The sequence below is a fragment of the Anthonomus grandis genome, chromosome 3, assembly GCF_022605725.1.
Source record: "Anthonomus grandis grandis chromosome 3, icAntGran1.3, whole genome shotgun sequence".
Taxonomy (NCBI): Eukaryota; Metazoa; Arthropoda; class Insecta; order Coleoptera; family Curculionidae; genus Anthonomus; species Anthonomus grandis.
The window spans coordinates 15,427,368-15,448,217 of NC_065548.1; the positions used below are offsets into that span (position 1 = coordinate 15,427,368).

The following is a 20,850-nucleotide window of genomic DNA, read 5'->3' on the forward strand; positions in this document are numbered from 1 at the left end:
AGAATATAAAGAGGTTACGAATAAATCCAACTATTAACATATAAAAATGAACCAACAGAAGAGTCAATAAAGGTACTCACGATCCGGCATATAAAGGGTAGGTACTTTAAAGAAAATTAGACAAATTGCCAGAAAATACCATACGAATTTCAATATCGAGAAGAATACCAGATTCCCTTTTAGATTAATAAATATTAAAAATCGCCACTTACAGGAGAATTTCCAAAACTGTCACAATGTACAATAAAATTGTGCTTTTGTCCGAAGAGCAACCTTACTCTAACTTTTTCTTTTAACGAAACCCTAGAGGTATTTAGCCAATCCAGTGGGGAGATTGACTGGATTAATCTGCAGCTGCAGATCAATTGGTATCAATTAAGCAATTATTGGTACATCTACTAATAATACTCTATGGAATACTATAAACTCGAACCAAGCAATCTTCACAGTTTAGATCTTTCTCTTCGATTTTCTTTAACAAGTATATGAACCTGTAGATTAGTGTAGTTTACACATGACAACAGATAGATCCTTACCGCATAAAAAGTCGTTTTAGTTAAAATGAATAAAGGTAATTGTCTACGATCTCAAATAAACATTAGCATTATTGTTAAATTAAAAATAACAATTTTTATATCGAAACCAACAGTCAGTATATAAAGTCTGGTGATAAAATTATCTTCGGGTCAGTCCAAATATTTGCTTTTCATCTTAAACTGTTTATCTTCATTTTTCCCCATTAATTCTACTTTAACTTGAACAAACTAAACTATGAACAAAGCTTGTATTCACAAAAAATCCTTTTTATCAAATTCCGGCTTCCCGGGTTTAGCAACGATCCCAGTCACGATACGCTGAAAAATAATGAAATTTCCCGCAGCGAAAATTGAATTATGAGTCTCTCTTTCCTTTGCCTATAATAATCGTAGCATTTCTAATTAAGAGGAAGCGACAGAATCAAATATTTGATGAGTTTAATTTTAATTGATTTATTTTAATTTAAAAAAATACATACACAATAAGTTATTTCTAGCCTAAGTCTTTAAAATGTAGAATCTATCTCATATCTCCTATTTTTAAACCAATTTAAAATATTAATAATAAAGTGATGTGATAAATCATAAAGAATTATTAAATTTCCTAAGATGGTTCAACCCAGCCTCCAAAAGCTCTCTCTATTTCTTCTGCTATCGCTAATGTATATTTGTCACCATAGGGTAATGATACCACCTAGAGAATATGAAAAATTAAATCATTTTTATAAAGCATTTATAATTTGTACCTGAACTCCCACCGGTAAACCATCTTTTGTTATGCCAACAGGGCAATTAGTCACTGGGAATCCTAACCAATTAAATAAAGATAGATATCCATTAAACAAAGCAGTTCTTAATACATCACCATGTTTTGGAGCCTCTAATGGAAAACTAGGAACTATAATAACCTAAAAAATGTGATAAAAAAAATACTACAATGTAATTGAAATAGAATGCTCCATTTATATTTTTTAAATGTCACAAAAATTAAATTAAAATACTGTAAGATTCGACTCTATGAACTTTGGATCGCTGATGCTCTAAAGTCACATAAAACAAGAAGAAATGGGATATTATTTTGTGTTGTCCTTTTGCGTATTTGTGGGTTATAATTTGTAAAGTTGAAATAATAAAAGGAAGGAAAAACAAGGAAGTAGGCATTTCCTCTATTTCTGGCATGCTCGCTTATTTCTTCCATGATATATGCAGCAAAATTGGTTACCGGCGCAAATAGATTAAGCTTACTAGCGACTAGTTGTTTGGACGGAGTTTAAACAAAAAGGCAAACAAATGTTGAATGAGTAACATGCGGTGTAAAAGAAAACTTAGATTTATTTTGGATGCATGGTTTTCAACCTTATTTAAAAATAAATTCGATTACTATTCAAAAAAGGTCTAGTTAGTTTCTAGGTTGTTTGTAACGCTTTTTTAATTGACAGCGACTCTGCTCTAATATTCTTTTGTTTTTCTCACCCCGTGATCTTTTAACATTTCCTGGTAAGAATTTTTATATTCTTCTAAAAGTTCCTTAATTTTACTTTTATTTTCTTCTGATATACTACTAGCTATCTTTCTGAGTAATCCACATGCAATAGGCATAAAAGTATATTTCGATGAGAATGTGATGTACCTAAAAAAGATTTGTTTTTTTGTTGTACTTTTTTCCTGATATTTTACCTAAAAAACTCTGCCCAGGCTCCATTGCTATTTCCATCAAAAATATCATCTATGTCGTTAATACCTAATATATCTAAGGCTCCTAAGTCTGGAAAATTTTCTTTTAGCCGCAGATCAACCTAAAATTAAAATAACTTTAATTTAGTACATAATGAGAAATAAAAACTCGCCTCTTTAGGATCAGTATCGCAGATGTTTCGAAAGTGATCTACAACTTTTCTCACGGCCCCAGAACAACTTCTGTTCGGTTTTTGCCAATAAAAGTCTTGGTGTTCCGAGTAAAATACTTTAATTTTCTTTATATCAAGCTAAAACAAATATGAAAATGTTAAAATTATGAAACATATGCCGAATAAAATTTTATCATGGAAACTTTAGGCTGACACGACCAATTCATCACTTTTTAAGCAGATATCCGCTTGTAATGCTTAGTGACAAAAGCATTTACTTTTCTCCAGTATATCTCTTGATAAATGACCAGAATTTCCGTCAAGTGAAATATAATAGGTCTAAAAGGTTGCCGAGGCAGGTTGGTTTTATAAAGGCAAATATATTACACTGTATTGGTGATCCTAGTACTCAGAAAATATGCTTTGAAAAAGGTTTTAGAGCGAAATACGGTGTATTTTTCGGAATTGTAATGCGAGGAAGTTTCCTTTATTTTAAAAGGATTGCATTGCATTGTAATAAAATAAAACCAAGGTGTGTAGGTGAAAAATGTGTTTTGATTATCATATTCTATACAAGGAGTGTAGAGCCGTTAAAGTTAAATGCCATATTTTGATTCCTTTTCGAATAGTGACGAGTTTTTTAAGCTGTCCAAATGATATTAACTTAATATTTAATATTTTTAATGCATATGTCTAAGTAACATGTGATCCTTTATAGGAAGTATTGGATGATATTTTTTCCAGACTTATCAGAATATGAGATCTTAGACAAAGCAATATATATATATACAGTTCGTCTACAAATGTAATAGCTATAACAGATCACATACTTGACAGAAGCAATTTAGCTTTTAATGTGATATTCTCAGGATAAGAAAATCAAATTATTCGTAGCCGTATAAGAGTGATACGTAAGTGGAAATTACTTTTTTTCTTCAGTCAGCTCATCAATGTTCTGTGATAATGACTTTTGTTGCGAGAAGTTTAAATACTATATTACTATTAATTCATATGGTATGAGATCACTTTATTTGAAATGAGACCTAAGCTATGGTCATAGATGATTTTAAAACAGGCAAATTGATTTTTTCATTTTAAAGTAATAGCTGTAATAGCCCCATCAAAATATTAAAGGGTATGTTAAGGAAATTCCCATTAAGGTAACATATTTCCCTTTAAAAAAAATGAGCGGTAAAATGTGTAGTACAGTCAGTGCCCATAAGATAATCTTGCAATAGAGGAGGACTTCTAAAAGGCTAATAACGAAGTACACGTTATCTGAGATAGAGTGCAGCATAACTTTATGACTTTTGTAAGAGCGAAATTCTGCCAATTAATGTAATGATTTTAAGCAGGTTACTTTTATATTAAGTATACTTATTAATATCTAAACCAAACTGACGACCTTAAGAAAAATACAGCATGTGAGAACTGCAAAATATAACGATGAGATCTGATTATTGATTATATGTATAGGTAAAATTTCCTAACAAACATTCTTTTCAGAGTTAGATCACGCGATGGACAAGATATATATTTAAGTTATAATTGATGTAAATTAGAACTCCAAAAAAACTCTCTTATAACGGTATGTGTGTCTTAACTAAGTTAATTGTGGCTGATTTCATCATCAGTCCCTTCCAAAAGCATAATATAACACATATAACAGAATTTTTCACTTAAGCTACAGGAATATATTCCAGTGTTTCCACATGGGCTCTAATAACGACCCTATATTAGGCAGATCCAGGATATTTTAAAAAAGTGCATCTGGGCAGACGACTAAAATGAAGCGAATTAATAAAGTATTCCATCATAAAATAGCATTGTTATAGTTTGTTACCCCTTATTTGCCTTAATCTTTCCCAGATCGATAATCCTATCCAAAGTTCAATAAAACTTTTTAAAGTTTTCTGTAGCAAAGTATTAAAATATTTATTGATTTAGAAAATATACATTTCGGAATTATCTATAAAATAAAATATCTTGTCCGCGGGGGGACAAGCGTAAGGGGCCGCCATGGCTTTGCATTTACGCATAAGCCAGGGAACCCTTTTGACGAAATTTTCAATAAAGTTATTGTATACATGTGGTGGTATTTCATTCATACCGTATCTCATTTTGGGTTTCAATGTTTTAATGGTTGCAGACTTGTTGGCATTAACCTATGACTTTAGATACTCTACCGACAAAAGTCTAAAGACCTTATATGGCAAGAGCGTGGAGGCCAATTCTGGTCACCAAATCAGGGAATGATATGACCCGGAGCAGACTCGTGGAAAATCGTTAATAATTCACGGGCGGTATGACATGTGACACTGTCCTCCTAAAAAATGATGTCACAATCAATGAGGCACAAGAAACTGTGCTGTCATAGTTCGATAATGTTCGCCATTTATTTTCCTTCTTTATTTTCGAAGAAAAACGGTTCAATTATTCCTCCAGATTATAATACCTACCATACCATACAGTGACAAGTAGTGAATGCATTGATAAGTCATTCATGAATTTTTTAAGCCAAATTGACAAATTGACACCTCTGCCCTTTCTGCCACACTCTCTCGAACTGCCGTGATATTTTGTTCTGAGTGACCTCAACGAGCTTGTATCGTGTGTTTCACATCACTAACCGAACCAGTACTTTCGAATGTTTTGATTTTTCTTTTCACAGTAGATAAATTAGGAACATTCGACCAAACATTGGACGCACTTTACAAATAGTGGCAATTAAACTTTCATCATTTTGATAATAATATTTGACAATCAGGACGCGTTGTTCTACGGTCTAATTCTTCATGTTTATCAACACCCATCTGTGAACTTTCGATCTGTCACTCTATAAGTGTCAGATCGAAGTCATAATCATGTGACATTATGACTGTGAAACATAGAGCTCAATTCAAATCTTGCGTTTTTATTAAAACACCCTTTAGAATGAAAACCAGTGCAGAACTAAGTAGTTGCGAATTTTTGGTTTTGACTATCAAAAATACTATAAGGAAAAAGTATTATTTAATGTGTACGTTTTGATAAATATGATCGTCAATATTTAGAAATTCGATTAAAAAGAGAGGGTTGAAATGATTAGTTAATCTAATGGCCACGGGAAACTTCTTGAAAATCAACATTCTTGAGAATATGAACTAAGATGGCAGAAACGTCCGCATTATAAAAAATCTGTATTACAACCAAATTGCTGCTGCCAAAGTTGAGGACATGACTACCGAATAAAACCAAAGATGTGTCTTTTCACTACTCTTTAACATATAGTCTGAGCAAATTTTTGCCGACGCATTGGATGAATTACAAGAAGGAATTATGGTCAACGCAGTAATAAATCCTTTGAGTTATGCGGACAATACAGTTCTACTGGCAGGAAGTGCTGTTGACTTGCAGGCGTTGCTGGATAGGGTTGTAGCTAAAAGCGAAAAAAAAACGGCGTAAATTAAATATCAGCAAAACCACAACTATGGTTGTTAGCCAAATTGGTGAACCTTCAGCAAACTTAAGCACCGGCAACCAACATATTCAGCAAGAGTCCAGCTTCAGATATATGGGATGTTTGTTAAACAGTAAGTGAGAAAAAATGCAAGAAAGAAAGATTTTGTATCGAGCAGGTTGCGGCAGCATTAGGCCACATGAAGAAGGTTCTTACTTCTAGAGACTTGTTAATATCCCTACGTTTTCCTTTACTAAGGTGCTACATATTTCCAATTCTGAGATGTTGTGTTACCGTCTGATACTACGAATATTATGGGTAGGCGGAGTCCAAAACACCGAGGTGTCTGCCGATCTCCAGAAACAACAGAAAGTCATATTTACCATCAAGAAACTCAAGTTGGAATATTTTAGACATGTTATGAGAGAGAAAAAGTATTGTATCTCACAGAATATCAAGCTAAGGCAAAATCCAAGGAAGGAGCTGTCTAGGTTAGTGACGCACGTCTTGGCTAAAAAATCTGAGAGATATGGTGTGGGTAGTGATATGGTTAACTCTACAAGCCTGTTTCGTGCCGCTGCTAATAAAATAAAAATCATAATGATAATCGCCGACGTCCTAGGAAAACATGGCACGTAAAGAATAACAACATAGATAATGGATGTGGTTTGCCCATAAGCTGGTTCCACTTTAATCTAATATGTAATTTGTTAAAATGTAGTTGTAGTATTATTTATAGTGTTATATAAGAAAGTGTATCTAACTTATTATATTGTCAGGCATATATCTGTTAGTCCGTGTCTTATTTACAATACTTGGTTTTTACTTAATGGAAGCATCAATCATTATAACTATTGATACTTAAAAAATGTCAAAATGATTTTTGCTTTTCTCGTTTCCTGAAAAGTTAAATATGTGATCCGAAATATTTAGCCCCTGTTTGTTGTACCAAGATTTTTTTATCTTAGTTCCTAGCTTCGTAGTTTCAGATTACGCACTTAGAAGCAGGTAGTGCAATAGTCGCAACGTCAGTAATTTCAACTACAAGTAACAACACAGTCAAAAACTTGTTGCAGGATGACCCATAACTTATTTATTATAGAGTTGCAGGTAAACCGTTGGTGAGTTAATTGATTTTGAAAATTTTTAAAATAATTATTAATTTTATATTTCGTTCCGTGGAATTAAGGGTATTTAAGACCATGAAATTAATAAATTCAGAAAAAACATTTATACTATAAATAAGCTATTAATTAATTCTATAAATTACACCATATTCTGAGCTATTTAAATGGAATTAACATATTTTTGCTTAAAAATTATTATAATATAAAAATTAAGCTTAATTATGCCCACTAAATTATATATCAAATTGAGCAAACACTTAAAAAAGTATTTCAGTTAATTTAAAAAATTGGTTATTAAATTTATTAGTAAACACATGCATCAAAAAACACATGAATATTCATGATTTATATAATCAAACCAATAATTTTAATCAAAAGAATTGTAGGTAAGATTTTCACAATTATTTTTTATTTCTATGTTCTTGCTTTAACCTAACTTAAAGATATGGACAGAAACTTGGTATTTTAAAATAATGGTGATTTATGAAGAATAATATTCGAGTATGACGCCTTGAAATATATCATGTATGTTAAAATTGAAGGTCAATTTTGTAATACAATTTACTCATTTATTTTTATTGTTTTACCTTTTTCTCCAAATCCAGTTTCTGTTTATTCTCAGGTATAGTGATCACATTGAGCAAAGTTTTTAGATCAGAAGCATATCTTGCCATTGGACCAACAGTAAATACCGCTTCCCATTTGTCCCTTTGTAGGCAACTCGGATAATGTCCATCAAACGACACCGCTCCAGGAGTTGGCTTATGTCCCCATACCCCACAGAAATGCGCTGGTAGTCGTAAGGAACCTGCTATGTCGGATCCGATTCCTATTAGGGAAGCGCCTGCACCCAGTAGGCTACCCTAATAAATATTTAAAAAATTAATTGATCAACCTTTATGAACCAACATAAAAAAGGATAATAGATTATTAAAAAAAAGTGAATTTAGAATAGGAAACTATTATAATGTAATATAGAGTATACACCCCAAAAAAAGAAGAAGAAAAAATATCTATATCTGAAATATCTTAAAAATAAAGAAATACGTTGTCGGTTAAATAAGAAAAAGTGTGGCATTTTTGTAGTTAAAGGTGCCTTTACATGCTTAGCAAATTTTCCAAAAATATATTTCTCTTATGTGTAAGTGTTTTACTAACATTGTGTATTAGGGTTGGAGCCTTTGGGATCACCAGAAGTTGATTTAAGATATTGAGACACATTATAAATTCGGTCATTGAAGTAAGATTTACCAAGTTCTGATTAGCACCGAGCTGTTTTAGTTCTCGTTGTAAAGATGAATGGTTAATTTTGAATAATAAGTCTCAAAGAAAATATACAACATACAATTGATATAGTTTATTTCCTTGATTTCTGAAATGTTGTCAACAAGTTCAATTAATTTAGTATGGAGTATAATAATATGGAGTCCACTCCAGGTTCTTTGCAAAGTTATTGACAACCGACATTTGTCTATAATTTACAATTTATGATCCATAACCAATTTTTAACACAGGATAAATTCTTGCAACTGATCACTGCAACTAACAACTAACACCACGAATTATTTCAGTTGAAAGACTTAAATTTTTTGGTGTAACGAAGATTCCAATTAGTCCGCTTCAAAGTAAAAAGAGTATAAAAACCGAGGAAGACAGTAAAAACCTTGACTTACCTCGCCTCCGGAAGAACCACCACAAGTCCTAGTACTATCATGCGGATTTTGTGTAGTACCATGTAATTTATTAGTAGTTTCCCAGCTCATACAAAGTTCTGGAACATTTGTCACCACTAAAGGAATAGCACCTAATAACATACGGTACTATATTAAGTTTTAAATTTAAGAAAACCAAATTTGGCCAATATTACCGGCTTTTCTAGCTAGGGCAACTGCATCAGCATCAAACTCAGCTTTACATTCTTTTCTAGTTACAGTGCCACTTGTAAATTTCATTCCTTTTACCGCAAGGCTTCCCTTCACGGTTAGAGGCACGCCTACAAATGAGAAGTTTAACAAAAATATTCTGGTAAAATGTTAAAGTCTACCTAACAAGGGATACTCCTGAATAATTTTTTCTCCATTTGATAAGAATTCATTGGAACACACTAATAAATCGACTTTTCTAGCATCTTCTAGAGCATCAGCAAATCTGTCTTCAATGACAGCATTTAAAAGGGGGTTGACTTCTTTTATTCTTGTAATGTAAGCTTGGACAACTTCCTCACAAGAAATCTGGAAAAATTATGCATTCAATTATTAAATTAAAATAATTAATTATTATTTGTGCAAGTTCTCATTTATATCCTAGAAGATCTGACTTTATATGTATACTTTTTAATTTTCTTAATAAAAATATACAAATATTATTAATTAAAATATTAAACTAATAATTAAATATAAAATATATAATAAACTCCAACTATAAGAAGTATCTTAGTTTTACTTAAACTTTAATTTTTAATATTTTAGTAACGCTTATAGCTGCATACAATTCACTCAACGATACTATCAATGACGTGTATAAATAAATATTCTATTAATATATAAGTCAAGAGGTGTGAGAAAATTTTACACAAGTAAAAGTAATATTCACATGAATATTTAGGAACTTTTGCTTAATACTGACAAGCAAAAATTCCGGTACCGTGACAATTTTGTGAAATGAAATCAATTACATGTCTTATTTACAATATTTGGTTTTCAGATTAATGTACATCTTTAACTAATGGAAAAGTCGATCGTCAGAACTGTTGAAAGTGGTCTGATGACACCCTTAACAAATTTGTTAGGATTTGATTACACTCTGAAAAAGCCGGCAGTCGAAACGTCGGTAATTGCAACTGCAAGTAACAACACAGTCAAAAACTTGTTCCTGTGGTAGTTTTCTATTAATACTGACATATTTTTTGATCGCTAGATTGGACCTTTTATTGAATGGCCAGCTAGGTCACAGAATTAGTCAGTCCTGGACGTTTTGAAGGACGCCACTATATTATAAATGTTGATAATACCTGAATCTAAAATGGCAGAAATTTCCTTGAACAGAACAGCGAAGCTCAATTGGAACTACTGTTTCCAGAATTATTGTAAACAATAAATAGTTTGTCCAGTAAATCTCGTCAGCTGTCGTGCTAAAGATGTGATACCATCAGTCGCTTTGAATTTGTCCAGTGATTTTTAAAATTTTACTTGACTCCTCTTCCTATTTAAGATTTTAGTGCGGATTTGACCTCTTCCTAGTGCGTTGTAAGTATAAATGTCACATTTAAATCAACAAATGACGTGATTTTTATGTGGCATGAGTTTATAAATTTCTAAAGAACAATTTTATTACAAATTTATGCGCTTTTATTGTTGGATTCAGCTAATTTTCAGCTGCAAATTTCTATAAAGTTATTTAAAGTTTATAGCGAATTAAATGCTTTCTATTTGTTAAAAAAATAATGCCTGTGGAAATTAGGAAAAAGTTAAAATAATTAATTAAGAAAAAGTAGAAATTAGTAAAAAACAAAATAATAACTAGATGTGGCTAGGGACAAATTATGGGATATACAGGATGACTCATAATTAATTATAGAGTAGCAGGTAAACCGTTTGCGAGGTAATTGATTTTGCAAATTTTTTAAATAATTATTAGTTGTATATTTTGTTACGTAGAAGTAAGGGTATTTAAAGTCTATAGTAAGTTAAATTAGATTATGTAAATAAGTCCACCCTTAAAATATCTTATCATTATATTTTAATAATGTCTTATTAAGCTTAGCATCTTTAAGTTCCGTACAGATTATTAGAAAAGCCTCTAAACTCTATATATACATTACTATATGTGCATATTATTTTATTAGACAATCATATATTCTTTTAAAAATAATTTTAAAAGAATATAGTGGATGCAAAAAATGTTCTAGTTAAAGATAAGATTCAATATGAAATTATTAAAACTGTAGATTAATAATATTTTCTTACCTCTTTCTTTCGAATTTTTTTAACTAATTCAGTTGCAGATATTTTCAATAGAGGGTTGGTTACAGGTGAGCATTTTTTCGGTTTTTGAAATACCCGGTATATAAATACAGGTACGTAGGCCACATTAATGGCCTTGATCAGAATATAAACTGTACATCGCAAGGTTCTTATGTAGAGTGGAATAGAAGTTTGTTTCTTGCTAGGCATGTCATTTTCTTGTTTCTTCTTTTCTGGTATGATGACTCCGTTTTTCTATAAAACCGAAAATGTATTAAAAAAGACTAATTAAATAAAGATTATTTTTAAAACAAAAGACCCATAGTATATTTATTTTTTCAATTAAAGTAATTAATTAAATCAGAAATTACATGCAAAATATATTCTTTTTTTAAATTACAGTTTCTTTAAGAAGTCGTTTATTCAGTTTGGATATATTTTCGTATACTATTTTTACCTTTCAAATTTTATACTGAAATGTAAATGGACGTGTTATTTAAAAAAAATATGTTGGTATTTGAATTTATTAAAATACTCAGGTATTGAATATATACAATAATTTGTAACAACCGTACTAATGCTAAATTATAAACTTCGAATGATTTTTAATCTCGTCGCGTATACAAAGCATTTTAACAGAAAACTTAATCTACTAACATTTATTAGGTATTTTTTTCTGCGTTGTTTATTTAATGGTTTCATTATATTTCCAGAAAGTTTTGTCCTTAATGCGTTTTTAATTTCTTCTGTATAATTTATACTTTATTTTTGGCATTAGTTCCTCGCCTATTTGCTATTCCATGGTAACCCTCTCTTAATGTCCTTTTGGGTATGCAAAAAGGCTGTGTTAATGACGTTGACATTAATGTCTCACAAAAGTAGCTTGTTGGTCACCAAACACAATTAAACCTGAAGAATTATGTTTGAAAAGGGTCATGTCTATTAAGTATTTGAATAAAAGAATTAATTTTCCTGAAGTCCCTTCATCCAAAGATCCAAACGAGGTACTTTCTTCACTGGCTTATCTCAATAGATTTTCTATCTATCCTCCACATATTTAAGATTCGTTTCTTTTTCCTTAGTCTTTTGAGTTACTTTCTTCTGTTGGTGCAATTGATCCTACGAAAACAACTACAAAGCCGCAAAGTCAGCTAATTTACCTCACCATTTGTTTGTATTTGGTATACGAAGAGCTTTATACCAGAAAAAAGAAGCATATACCTGTGTAGAGTATGTGGCTGGACTCAAAACAAAGTTTTCGTTTAATTGCATTTGAAACAGATCTATTAAGTATTAAGAGGGACAAGCTATCATTGTGACCGTATCAACATTTCATTTAATTTAATTTAATCCTAAAACCTTAACTGTGAGTTTTTTAATTTCTTAATGATACTACATTATAACTTTGATTTCTTCTGATTCTATTTCCAATTTTTAAACCTCTGTGATCACGTGAATTTTAGAATTGAGTAGGTATAGCAAGCGTAAGTTAGGTAAAATAAGGCTTAATAGAAGTTAAGGATCATTGGTCTACTGAGCAGACACCTACTTAGAGTTCCTCCATTAAGTCCGCTCTCTTTAATATACAGTGCATTCACGATAAAAGGAAGGAATTCATTAAAATTCAGTATTTTTTTCTTCTTTTATTTTTTGATTACATTAATTAGTGTTATCACTTATTTAAAAGAAATATTGTTTTTTAAAATTAAAAAAAATTTTACAAAGTGTAATACTTTTTGTATAGCAAATCAATGGTTTGCCAAATATGAATTAACTGGCTAATGAAACACATGGATAAAACATAAAAATTTATTTTAGATTTATTGCAACTAATATTTAATTTGTTGTCCATTTAATTCAGTGCGTCGCTTATCGCGCCAACATTATTTTTTTATGTAACTTCATAGAAAGTAAATCAAACTTATTATTTTTAAATGGTTCCCAATTTTAGAGCATATTTGATTACGATTTGTCATGCATTTGTAAGTATATTTATCATATTGGTTGTCATTTCACGCATGACTTTCTAATAAAATGCATTTATCTGAGAAAGAACGAATTAAAATATTCATGATGATTGGTTTTAAAGACCGATTGCGTACACAACAAGAACGCTACTTGGACTCTCTACAGTTTGAACTTATCCCTGTTTTATTTGTTTTATTCCCTGATCCACAAGAGGCTGACATACCTAATAATGAGATATGGCTTCAACAAGACGGGACACCTCCTCAGTTTGCCATCGTCGTTCGACAATTTCTTGATGCAACTTTTCCTAATAGATAGATTGAACGAAGAGGATCGATTGAGTGGCCGCCAAGGTCACCGGATATAACCCCATTAGACTTTTTCTTAAGGGGCTATTTGAGGTCCAAAGTTAATATGAATAAACCAAATAATGTCGATGATTAAAATCAAAGAATTGGACAATATATTAAACATCAGTGGCAATAAATATTATTATTACAGTATAAAGTTTAACTTTTTAATGTCGTATGTTTCACTATTTTATTACGTCAAATTTGACACACCGCTGATTTTGGGCATATGGTATGCTATACAAAAAGTATTCAGATTATATCGTGGAATTGTAAGATGTTATGATATACAGGGTGTTCCATTTAAAAAAAGTTAATGTTGACGATAGTTTCTACTTGAGGTACCCTATATAGAAAATTTTTATTGCAAAAAACGCCCAAGTGACAATGCTAATCGACGTGTCCGAAAAATAAAAGAAGAAAAAAACACTTGAATTTTAAACGAATTTGTTCCTTTCATCATAAATGCACTGTATTTAAAAAAGCTTTCCCTAATCAGTTGATTAGAGAAAACATTTTTATCTTCCGCTAGATTATTGGACCGAATAACATAGAAACCGACTGTATCATCGTTTTTTCTTTCTAGTCAATTTTGTTCTTGTGATATCTTAATTTTAAGTGACCAGTATATACTAGGAGTGTATAATAGTGTTTTAGGTGCTTCTTAATAAATCCTGTGAAGACTTGTTAATCTATCACATTGTTAGGCAAGCTCTACAAATTGTTATAATGGATGATGTAGTCTACTCTATGTAGATTGCTGTGTTAGTATATTCAGTTTTGAGAAGTGTGTATATATATATTCTCTGATATCTTAGTTTTTGATAGAGAGTAGACTATTAGTACCTAGAAAGCAGTATGACATATCAATAATCAGATCAGGCATTACTCATGGCAGTATATTTCGCCAACTTTTGGTTATTATGACAGTCCATAGAAAATACAGGTCAACAAGTTTTACGGCTTTAAATATAAAAACGTATTTACACATAAATTCCGTCACTAGAACTTCAACCCCGACGGCATTCACCCGACATTAAATTAAATTTTATTTATTAGTATGTTTATGTTATTAGTTATTGAAAGTGTTTGCCCTTCGCCTCTATACATAAGTACAAGAACTGCTCCAAGTATCAATATTACCTTTATGCTGATGTTATACCCTAATTTATATTTCATTTAAACCTAATAGATACTATAATAAATAAAGACTTAAATGCCTCGATAGAAACTGCTTATTAAAAATAAATCCACTGCTTTACTTCTCTGCAATAAAATATATAAAAACGAGTTAGATGTCTAAAAACTCCTCTACAGTAATGCAGCTAATCCAAATTACAAAAAAGTTTCGAATTTTTCAATTGGCTACACAGAATCTAATGCATTTAATGATTGCTTTGCAGGATCCAAATTGATCCTTGCATATTCATATATAGGCTTATCATAAGCTCTGTGTCTTCCTTCTTCTTTATTATTCTATCTTCTTTATTTCTATTTTATTTATTTAAGAGAAGCATATATTTTTTCGAACTGATCATTACTTTTTCCAGATGGTTAATCTAAAATACTAATCTAGTTTCATCATCACCACTACTTAAGTTATTTTTAGCTTCCTCTATAATATTTTGGTAAGAATTTAAATGATAATTAGCAAAAACAACTTGTGTAAGAAATACGTAGGTATTAGTTTTTTTTAATATCATACTAATATATTTTTTTTATTACATTAGTATCTTAAAGCCACAAGACCCACATATAGAGAAATAGAAATTTTAAAACTTCGAATAATAGTATATGATAGGCATATTGCTATGAAATTGATTTAAATTTATAAACGTGCAATCTTAACTTTCTTAAATGAAACACAAAAAAAAACATTTTTTACCATAAAAAACATATTATATGTTAGACTAGAGACCACTTAAAAAATAGGTAAATATTTTAAAGGAGTTATTTATACTCATATTCTATGACCTACAATAGACCTACCATTTTAACTAGGTTTACCCCAATTAAATGCAACGACATCGCAACTATTAGCACTTTTTGATTACTAAACTACACAAGGATATACTCTTGCTATCACTAACAGAAAAGCGCGTTCTGATATACATACTTTTTGTTTCCATTAATCTGGTATTATAACAAAACCAGTCGTACAATAACCCACAACTATAAAAATATACAACGATAAATGATTTATTAATTATTATTGACTCAGGTTAACGGTCTCTTTAGTTTTCGTAAATATTTTGCTTATTTTAATTAAATATAAATTACTTACTTCCTTATCCAAAGTTTTCAAAACATAGATCAACTGTAATTGTTATTTCCTTGATAATTTTATATTCATTATTTATAGTGTCAATATTTAAAAATAAAACGATATAAATTTGTAGAAAGGACTATCCACTTTTGATAAGGATTTTTAACATGTTAAACGCATTCATACTATCAAAAATGGCTTTCAAAAGCTATAACACGTTGCATTTAGGAAAAAGAATTGAAGTCAATTTACGAACCTCGTATTTTTATAAATATATATATATATATTTAATTTTTATTAAGGATATATCTTTAATTGTTATTAAAAATTAAGTTTTGACTTTCCAAATTTATTCACAAAAAATTATTTATTTATTTATTTTAGTATTTGCATGATCTAAATCACAGATTTAACTAGCTTGCGTAAGCTAGTTACATCTGTGTCTAAATATACTCTACTAGAATCAGAGTTAGAAGAACTATGTAGTGCAACTAACTGGCTAAGATGAAGTCGAGTGGCACACCCATTGGCCCAAAACCAATCTTAATAACCATGGGCAGAGTTCGATTTTCCACAGAATTTTTAACAATCTACTACAGATTCTAGAATTATATCATGAAAATTAGTGTTATGGAAGATTTTACCAATAAAGTATAGCTAGAAGATAATGAGTTGGCTGTAGATCTCCTTTATTAAGCACAGTAACATTAACATTTTTCACTTTTTTCTTTTTTGTTTTTGATAGACCTAGACCAACTGACCTCCAGTTTTTGTTTAAGCTGGTAAATAACTTTGATTGATTGATTCACCAGATCTACTTGAAATTTAAGGGCCTACGTGGATATTTCTGTTAAAGATGCACACACCTTCTAGTTGTCAAGAACAAGAACCAAAATATTAAAATTCTCTTTCTTACGGCGATCCAGTAATTTATCTATTTTAGTACAGGCTCTGTCTAAGTTTTTTAACTGTAGAATTATAAATGTTCGCCTTTCTTAGACATGCTAGTTTTAGAAAAGTTTTATATTCTGTAGTTATTTAGTTAATTATTGTTTCGCTAATCTTATGTGTAGCTATGTTTGTTTCCTACTTAGTAACTGGAGACATTTGTAAAGTGATGTAATGAAAATAAAATCAAATAAAACGTGAAGGATTTTCTGGAGAAACAAATGGCTGATATAGAAAACCTCAAGGAAGACCAACCCAGTAAGATTCTTAGCCTCATTGGAGAGATAGGGTAGCTGAACTGGGATACAATGGGTCTAGGGTGTGTAACAAGTGCATAATTCGCTGATATTCAATAGAACTACCCCGGTTTTTATCCACATCCATAACTATAGGCCATAATTTTTGTAATTAATAAATTAAAAAAAGTTTAAACTTTTTTTAATTTTTAAATTGTGGAAAGAGAGAAAGTGGAAATAGGATAATTTTCAGAGGTTTTGAACAAACCTTGGTAAGACGTTAAGCTCTTGTAAATGCAAGAGCATACATATATGGCATATATATACTTGGCAGCATTCATAAAGAATTTTAAAAGCAGACGCCTGTGCTGGCGGTTGTAATTTTACTTTCAAATCATCATTCTGCATAAAAGTTTGACAAATTTAGTAATGTAAAATCTACGTTCATAAAAAGTATTCTAAACTACTTGTCGATAGGGACAAATAAATTAAATTATGTTTTTTAACCCTTTGGTATACATATTTTATTTACAAATTTCTAATTGCAAATAATATTTTCGATATATTTTTCCATTTAAAATTTTCCATTAAAAATTCCAATAAAAACGTAAATCACCGAATAAAACGTAATATGTAGTATTTGGTGGTTTAGAATTTTTAGTGGTTATTTGAATATAATTTAATAATTTGTTGCATAATAAAATTTAAATTACGATAAAGTAAATATACCAGGTAGCCCAGGATAACGGACACACTCTATATCATCCTTACTTATTAAACAAAATAACTGAAATTTTATATATATCTTTTAATATGTTAATATATTATAAGCTTTACAATAAAATAATAATAAAGCAACTTAAACTAACTCAGATAATAATAATAACATAATTTTAAGTAAATAGTTAATCTTTATAATAAGGATATCATAGCACAAACAACATTATAATACATCCCTAATAGTTCGACGTGAATAGACGAGTGAATAGTAAGGAAAACGTATATCAGTTTTGTTTGCAACCTTATTAAATATAGAAAAGATAGATATATACTCTTATTAAGTTAGTCTGAGCTTATGGAAAATAAAAATAATTAGTGCGTGTCGTAAAAACTCTGGGACTAATAAAACTAATTTTACTTAATAAAGAAGGAGACATAGTAGCTTCATTTATCAGTTTATCGTCACTTTTGCTTCACGAGCAGTTCCTTATTGTTTGAACCTCTTGAAGGATAAACTTCCTAAAAGCGAGATATTTCAAACATTTTCGTTGAACTCTCTCTTTCTACTAACTCATTTTCTACATTTGTGATATTATGGTGACTGAATAAAAGAATAAAACTATCCTGCTCCTAGCTAATAAGTTGTAAAGGACCTTACTCTTAACTTAATTGACGTTGTTAACAAACTTGCAATGGAGTGTAATAAAACCAGGTACTTGTCTTGCGCCATATACCACTAAATGAACGTACTGAGCGAATTAGTATTAAATTGTTTATATGACATAAAATATTTATTTATCAAGAAAATATATATTGCTTACCTCTGTTTCACGAAAATTTGAGACTGTGGCGTTTTCACTGTCTGACATAATCTTTCTCAAACTCGTAATAAATCTATTTTTGCTATAGACTGAATACGAAAGCTTCTTAATATTAAAGCTATTTGGGTTTGCCTGTAATGAAAAAAAATTGTTAGATATTGTATTAATAAATTCATTTACATAGTATTAAATATGAAATAAGATGACTAAAACCAGAAATTATTAATTTGGTTTAGAAACTTTAGAAAAGTATTTTTTTTCCCCACAGAATCATATGAATGTGTGTTTGCTCCTGTTATGCATAATTTCCATATTTATTTTTAAAATAATCGATTTTCGTTCCAATTTTTAACCCAACTCAACTCAGATTAACTTAACACCCCTTGAAATATTTTGTGATAACTGATTTTCTACTGGAACAGAATGACTATTTCTTTGTTTATTACATAATCTCGGAACCTGTAGCAGGTTCAAAAAAAAATTAAATTGGCAAAGAATTGAGTTTTATAATATGTTTTAAAAATCAACCGTTATGAGCCTAGTTACAAAAATAATACAAGTTTAGTCAAAGGTCTCGATACAAACATTATTAGGGCAAAAGACAAAAAACGATATTTTGTCTAATTCGAAGGTGTATGGTCTTAATTATAATGACTGTCCAGCAATTCAAGTGGGTCAATCTAGTAGGAGTATTTTTACGAGGGTAAAAGAATTTGTAAGTTTGGTGGAGAAGTTTAGAGACTCGGAAGCTATGGAAACTAAGTCTGTCTTTGCTAACCTTCTATCTTTGGCTCACTCTTTTTTATCATGAAAACTACATTGTTCCGCTAGTATAAAAAAGGTGCTAAACTAGATCTTTTGGAAAGTTTAGTAATCACTAGGGCAAAAAAGTTTTTTTTAAATTTCGCGTCTGGTTATTAATCTTTAATAAAATTAAATCATGCAACTTCTCCATAAAAATATAGTGATGTTTTTGTCTTTTATTTTATTTTTTGTTTGTTTATTTTTAGTATTCGTAATATGTAGTATGCTGTTAGAAGATGCTGTTTCTTAAGAATGTAATGCTTCTTATTGTAATTCATCTTAATGTAATTTTGCGAAGAATAATTTCTTTTTATTTAAATAGGTTGTAGTATTTTATTATTTTTATTTAGATCTGCTGATACCTATAGGAGTGAAACACCTGTATCCTATTCTCAATCTAAGTATAAGTTTTTAAGACTTTTCAGTAAGCTTGAAGTTTTTTTTTGTAACAGGTCTTAAAAGAAACTGCTTTTAATCAGTGTTGGTGCCTGGAAAACTGAATAAGAAATATAAGGGCTAATTGCACACACTAGGAAGCCAAAAAGCCAAATGAGAAAAAAAGACATTTTACAATTTAGAAAAGCGCGATTTTGTAGAGTGCTACTATAAGCAGAGACAAAAATCTATAGGATCTGTTAAGAAATATTTGAAGAGATATTTCAATCGTCGTCAGTCATTATAGCCAATATTCTAAAGCCTACCTATTTGGGAACTTATCTTTGATTTACTTAGCCTAAAAATAACCATAATATTAAAATTAATGAACCTTAGCAGAGGTAGATATTTTGAAAAATATTATGACCTAAACATTCAAAAAGTTGGATTTAATTTTACTGTGATATGGCCACTAGAATCCTATGATCTTTCAGTTTTAGATTTTTTACAGCTCGATAACGTTTATTAATTAACATATGACTTAATATATGAACTTCGAGTTGCTGAAATTAAAGATTTTAATAATAGTGGAACTTTTAAAAACTTTAATATTAATAATTATTATGATAATATGTCTAAATAACTATTAAAATAATGTCTTTATTTCTATGTAACAATGCTTTATAAAAATGCGAAGTTGAAACAAGCTTCCTCACGTAACCTGCGTAGGATTTAATTTACATAAATATTTATTATTTTAGATGTGAATATAGATAAGATATATAATAAATCTTGAAGTGCTAGATATATTATAAGTAAAACAAAAAAAAACGAAAAACAAGCTAAAAAATAAGAACCAAAAATTAACACAAAGATTAGAAGGAGGTAGTATAGCATAATGGATTTTAAATTACACAGAAAGATTTGTAGTAAAAAGCTTAAAGTATTTTAATTAAAATCAATTTTTTATTAATTTCTTATTAATAGTTATAGTATTTACTATAGTTATACTAATACCATACTGGCAAATCCTTATTTAGTTTATATTCTTTTCTATAGGCAACTAGACTATAATACCGACAAAGTATAACATAGCTACAAAAACGGTCTTAAATACAAAATCTCGAAAAATATCCCTACCATGTGATCATCACGATAGAAGTCATTACGTCTTATTTCTAAAATTGCCATAAAAACCTTGTTACATAATCTTATTACCCATTTTTTATTATTAAATTATTAATTGCTATAAAACTATATCCGTGTCTTCCACAGTTTTCAAGTTGTCACACATACTACTTTGTACATTTATTATCACGATAAACATGTACATACAGCGTGTCTCGAAAGAATGGAATATTGCAATTTTACCAAAAACCCCGTATATTTAAAAAAAGCTCAGACATGTCGATTTTGTAATACAAGAATATATTTTACAGGGTGGCTCAAAA

General features: G+C 30.0%; 1 protein-coding gene across 5 annotated transcripts in view; it reads right to left on the reverse strand.

The window, feature by feature from the left end:
* Positions 1-973: 973 nt before the first annotated feature.
* LOC126734389 (fatty-acid amide hydrolase 2-B-like) overlaps positions 974-20,850 on the reverse strand; it is a 39,921-nt gene continuing 20,044 nt past the window's right edge. For 4 of the 5 annotated variants that reach the window (XM_050437996.1, XM_050437995.1, XM_050437994.1 and 1 more), the window contains exons 2-12: positions 18,221-18,352; positions 10,915-11,166; positions 8,994-9,180; positions 8,817-8,942; positions 8,623-8,753; positions 7,537-7,812; positions 2,384-2,521; positions 2,214-2,332; positions 2,010-2,166; positions 1,283-1,444; positions 974-1,230 (exon numbers count right to left, since the gene is read on the reverse strand). In XM_050437996.1, coding sequence (XP_050293953.1) covers positions 1,141-1,230; positions 1,283-1,444; positions 2,010-2,166; positions 2,214-2,332; positions 2,384-2,521; positions 7,537-7,812; positions 8,623-8,753; positions 8,817-8,942; positions 8,994-9,180; positions 10,915-11,166; positions 18,221-18,268 — 1,686 coding nt within the window. In that variant the 5' untranslated portion in view covers positions 18,269-18,352 and the 3' untranslated portion in view covers positions 974-1,140. Of the gene's footprint in view, positions 1,231-1,282; positions 1,445-2,009; positions 2,167-2,213; positions 2,333-2,383; positions 2,522-7,536; positions 7,813-8,622; positions 8,754-8,816; positions 8,943-8,993; positions 9,181-10,914; positions 11,167-15,218; positions 15,369-18,220; positions 18,353-20,850 lie in introns of those variants that run through there. The other variant, XM_050437997.1, reaches the window with a different exon arrangement.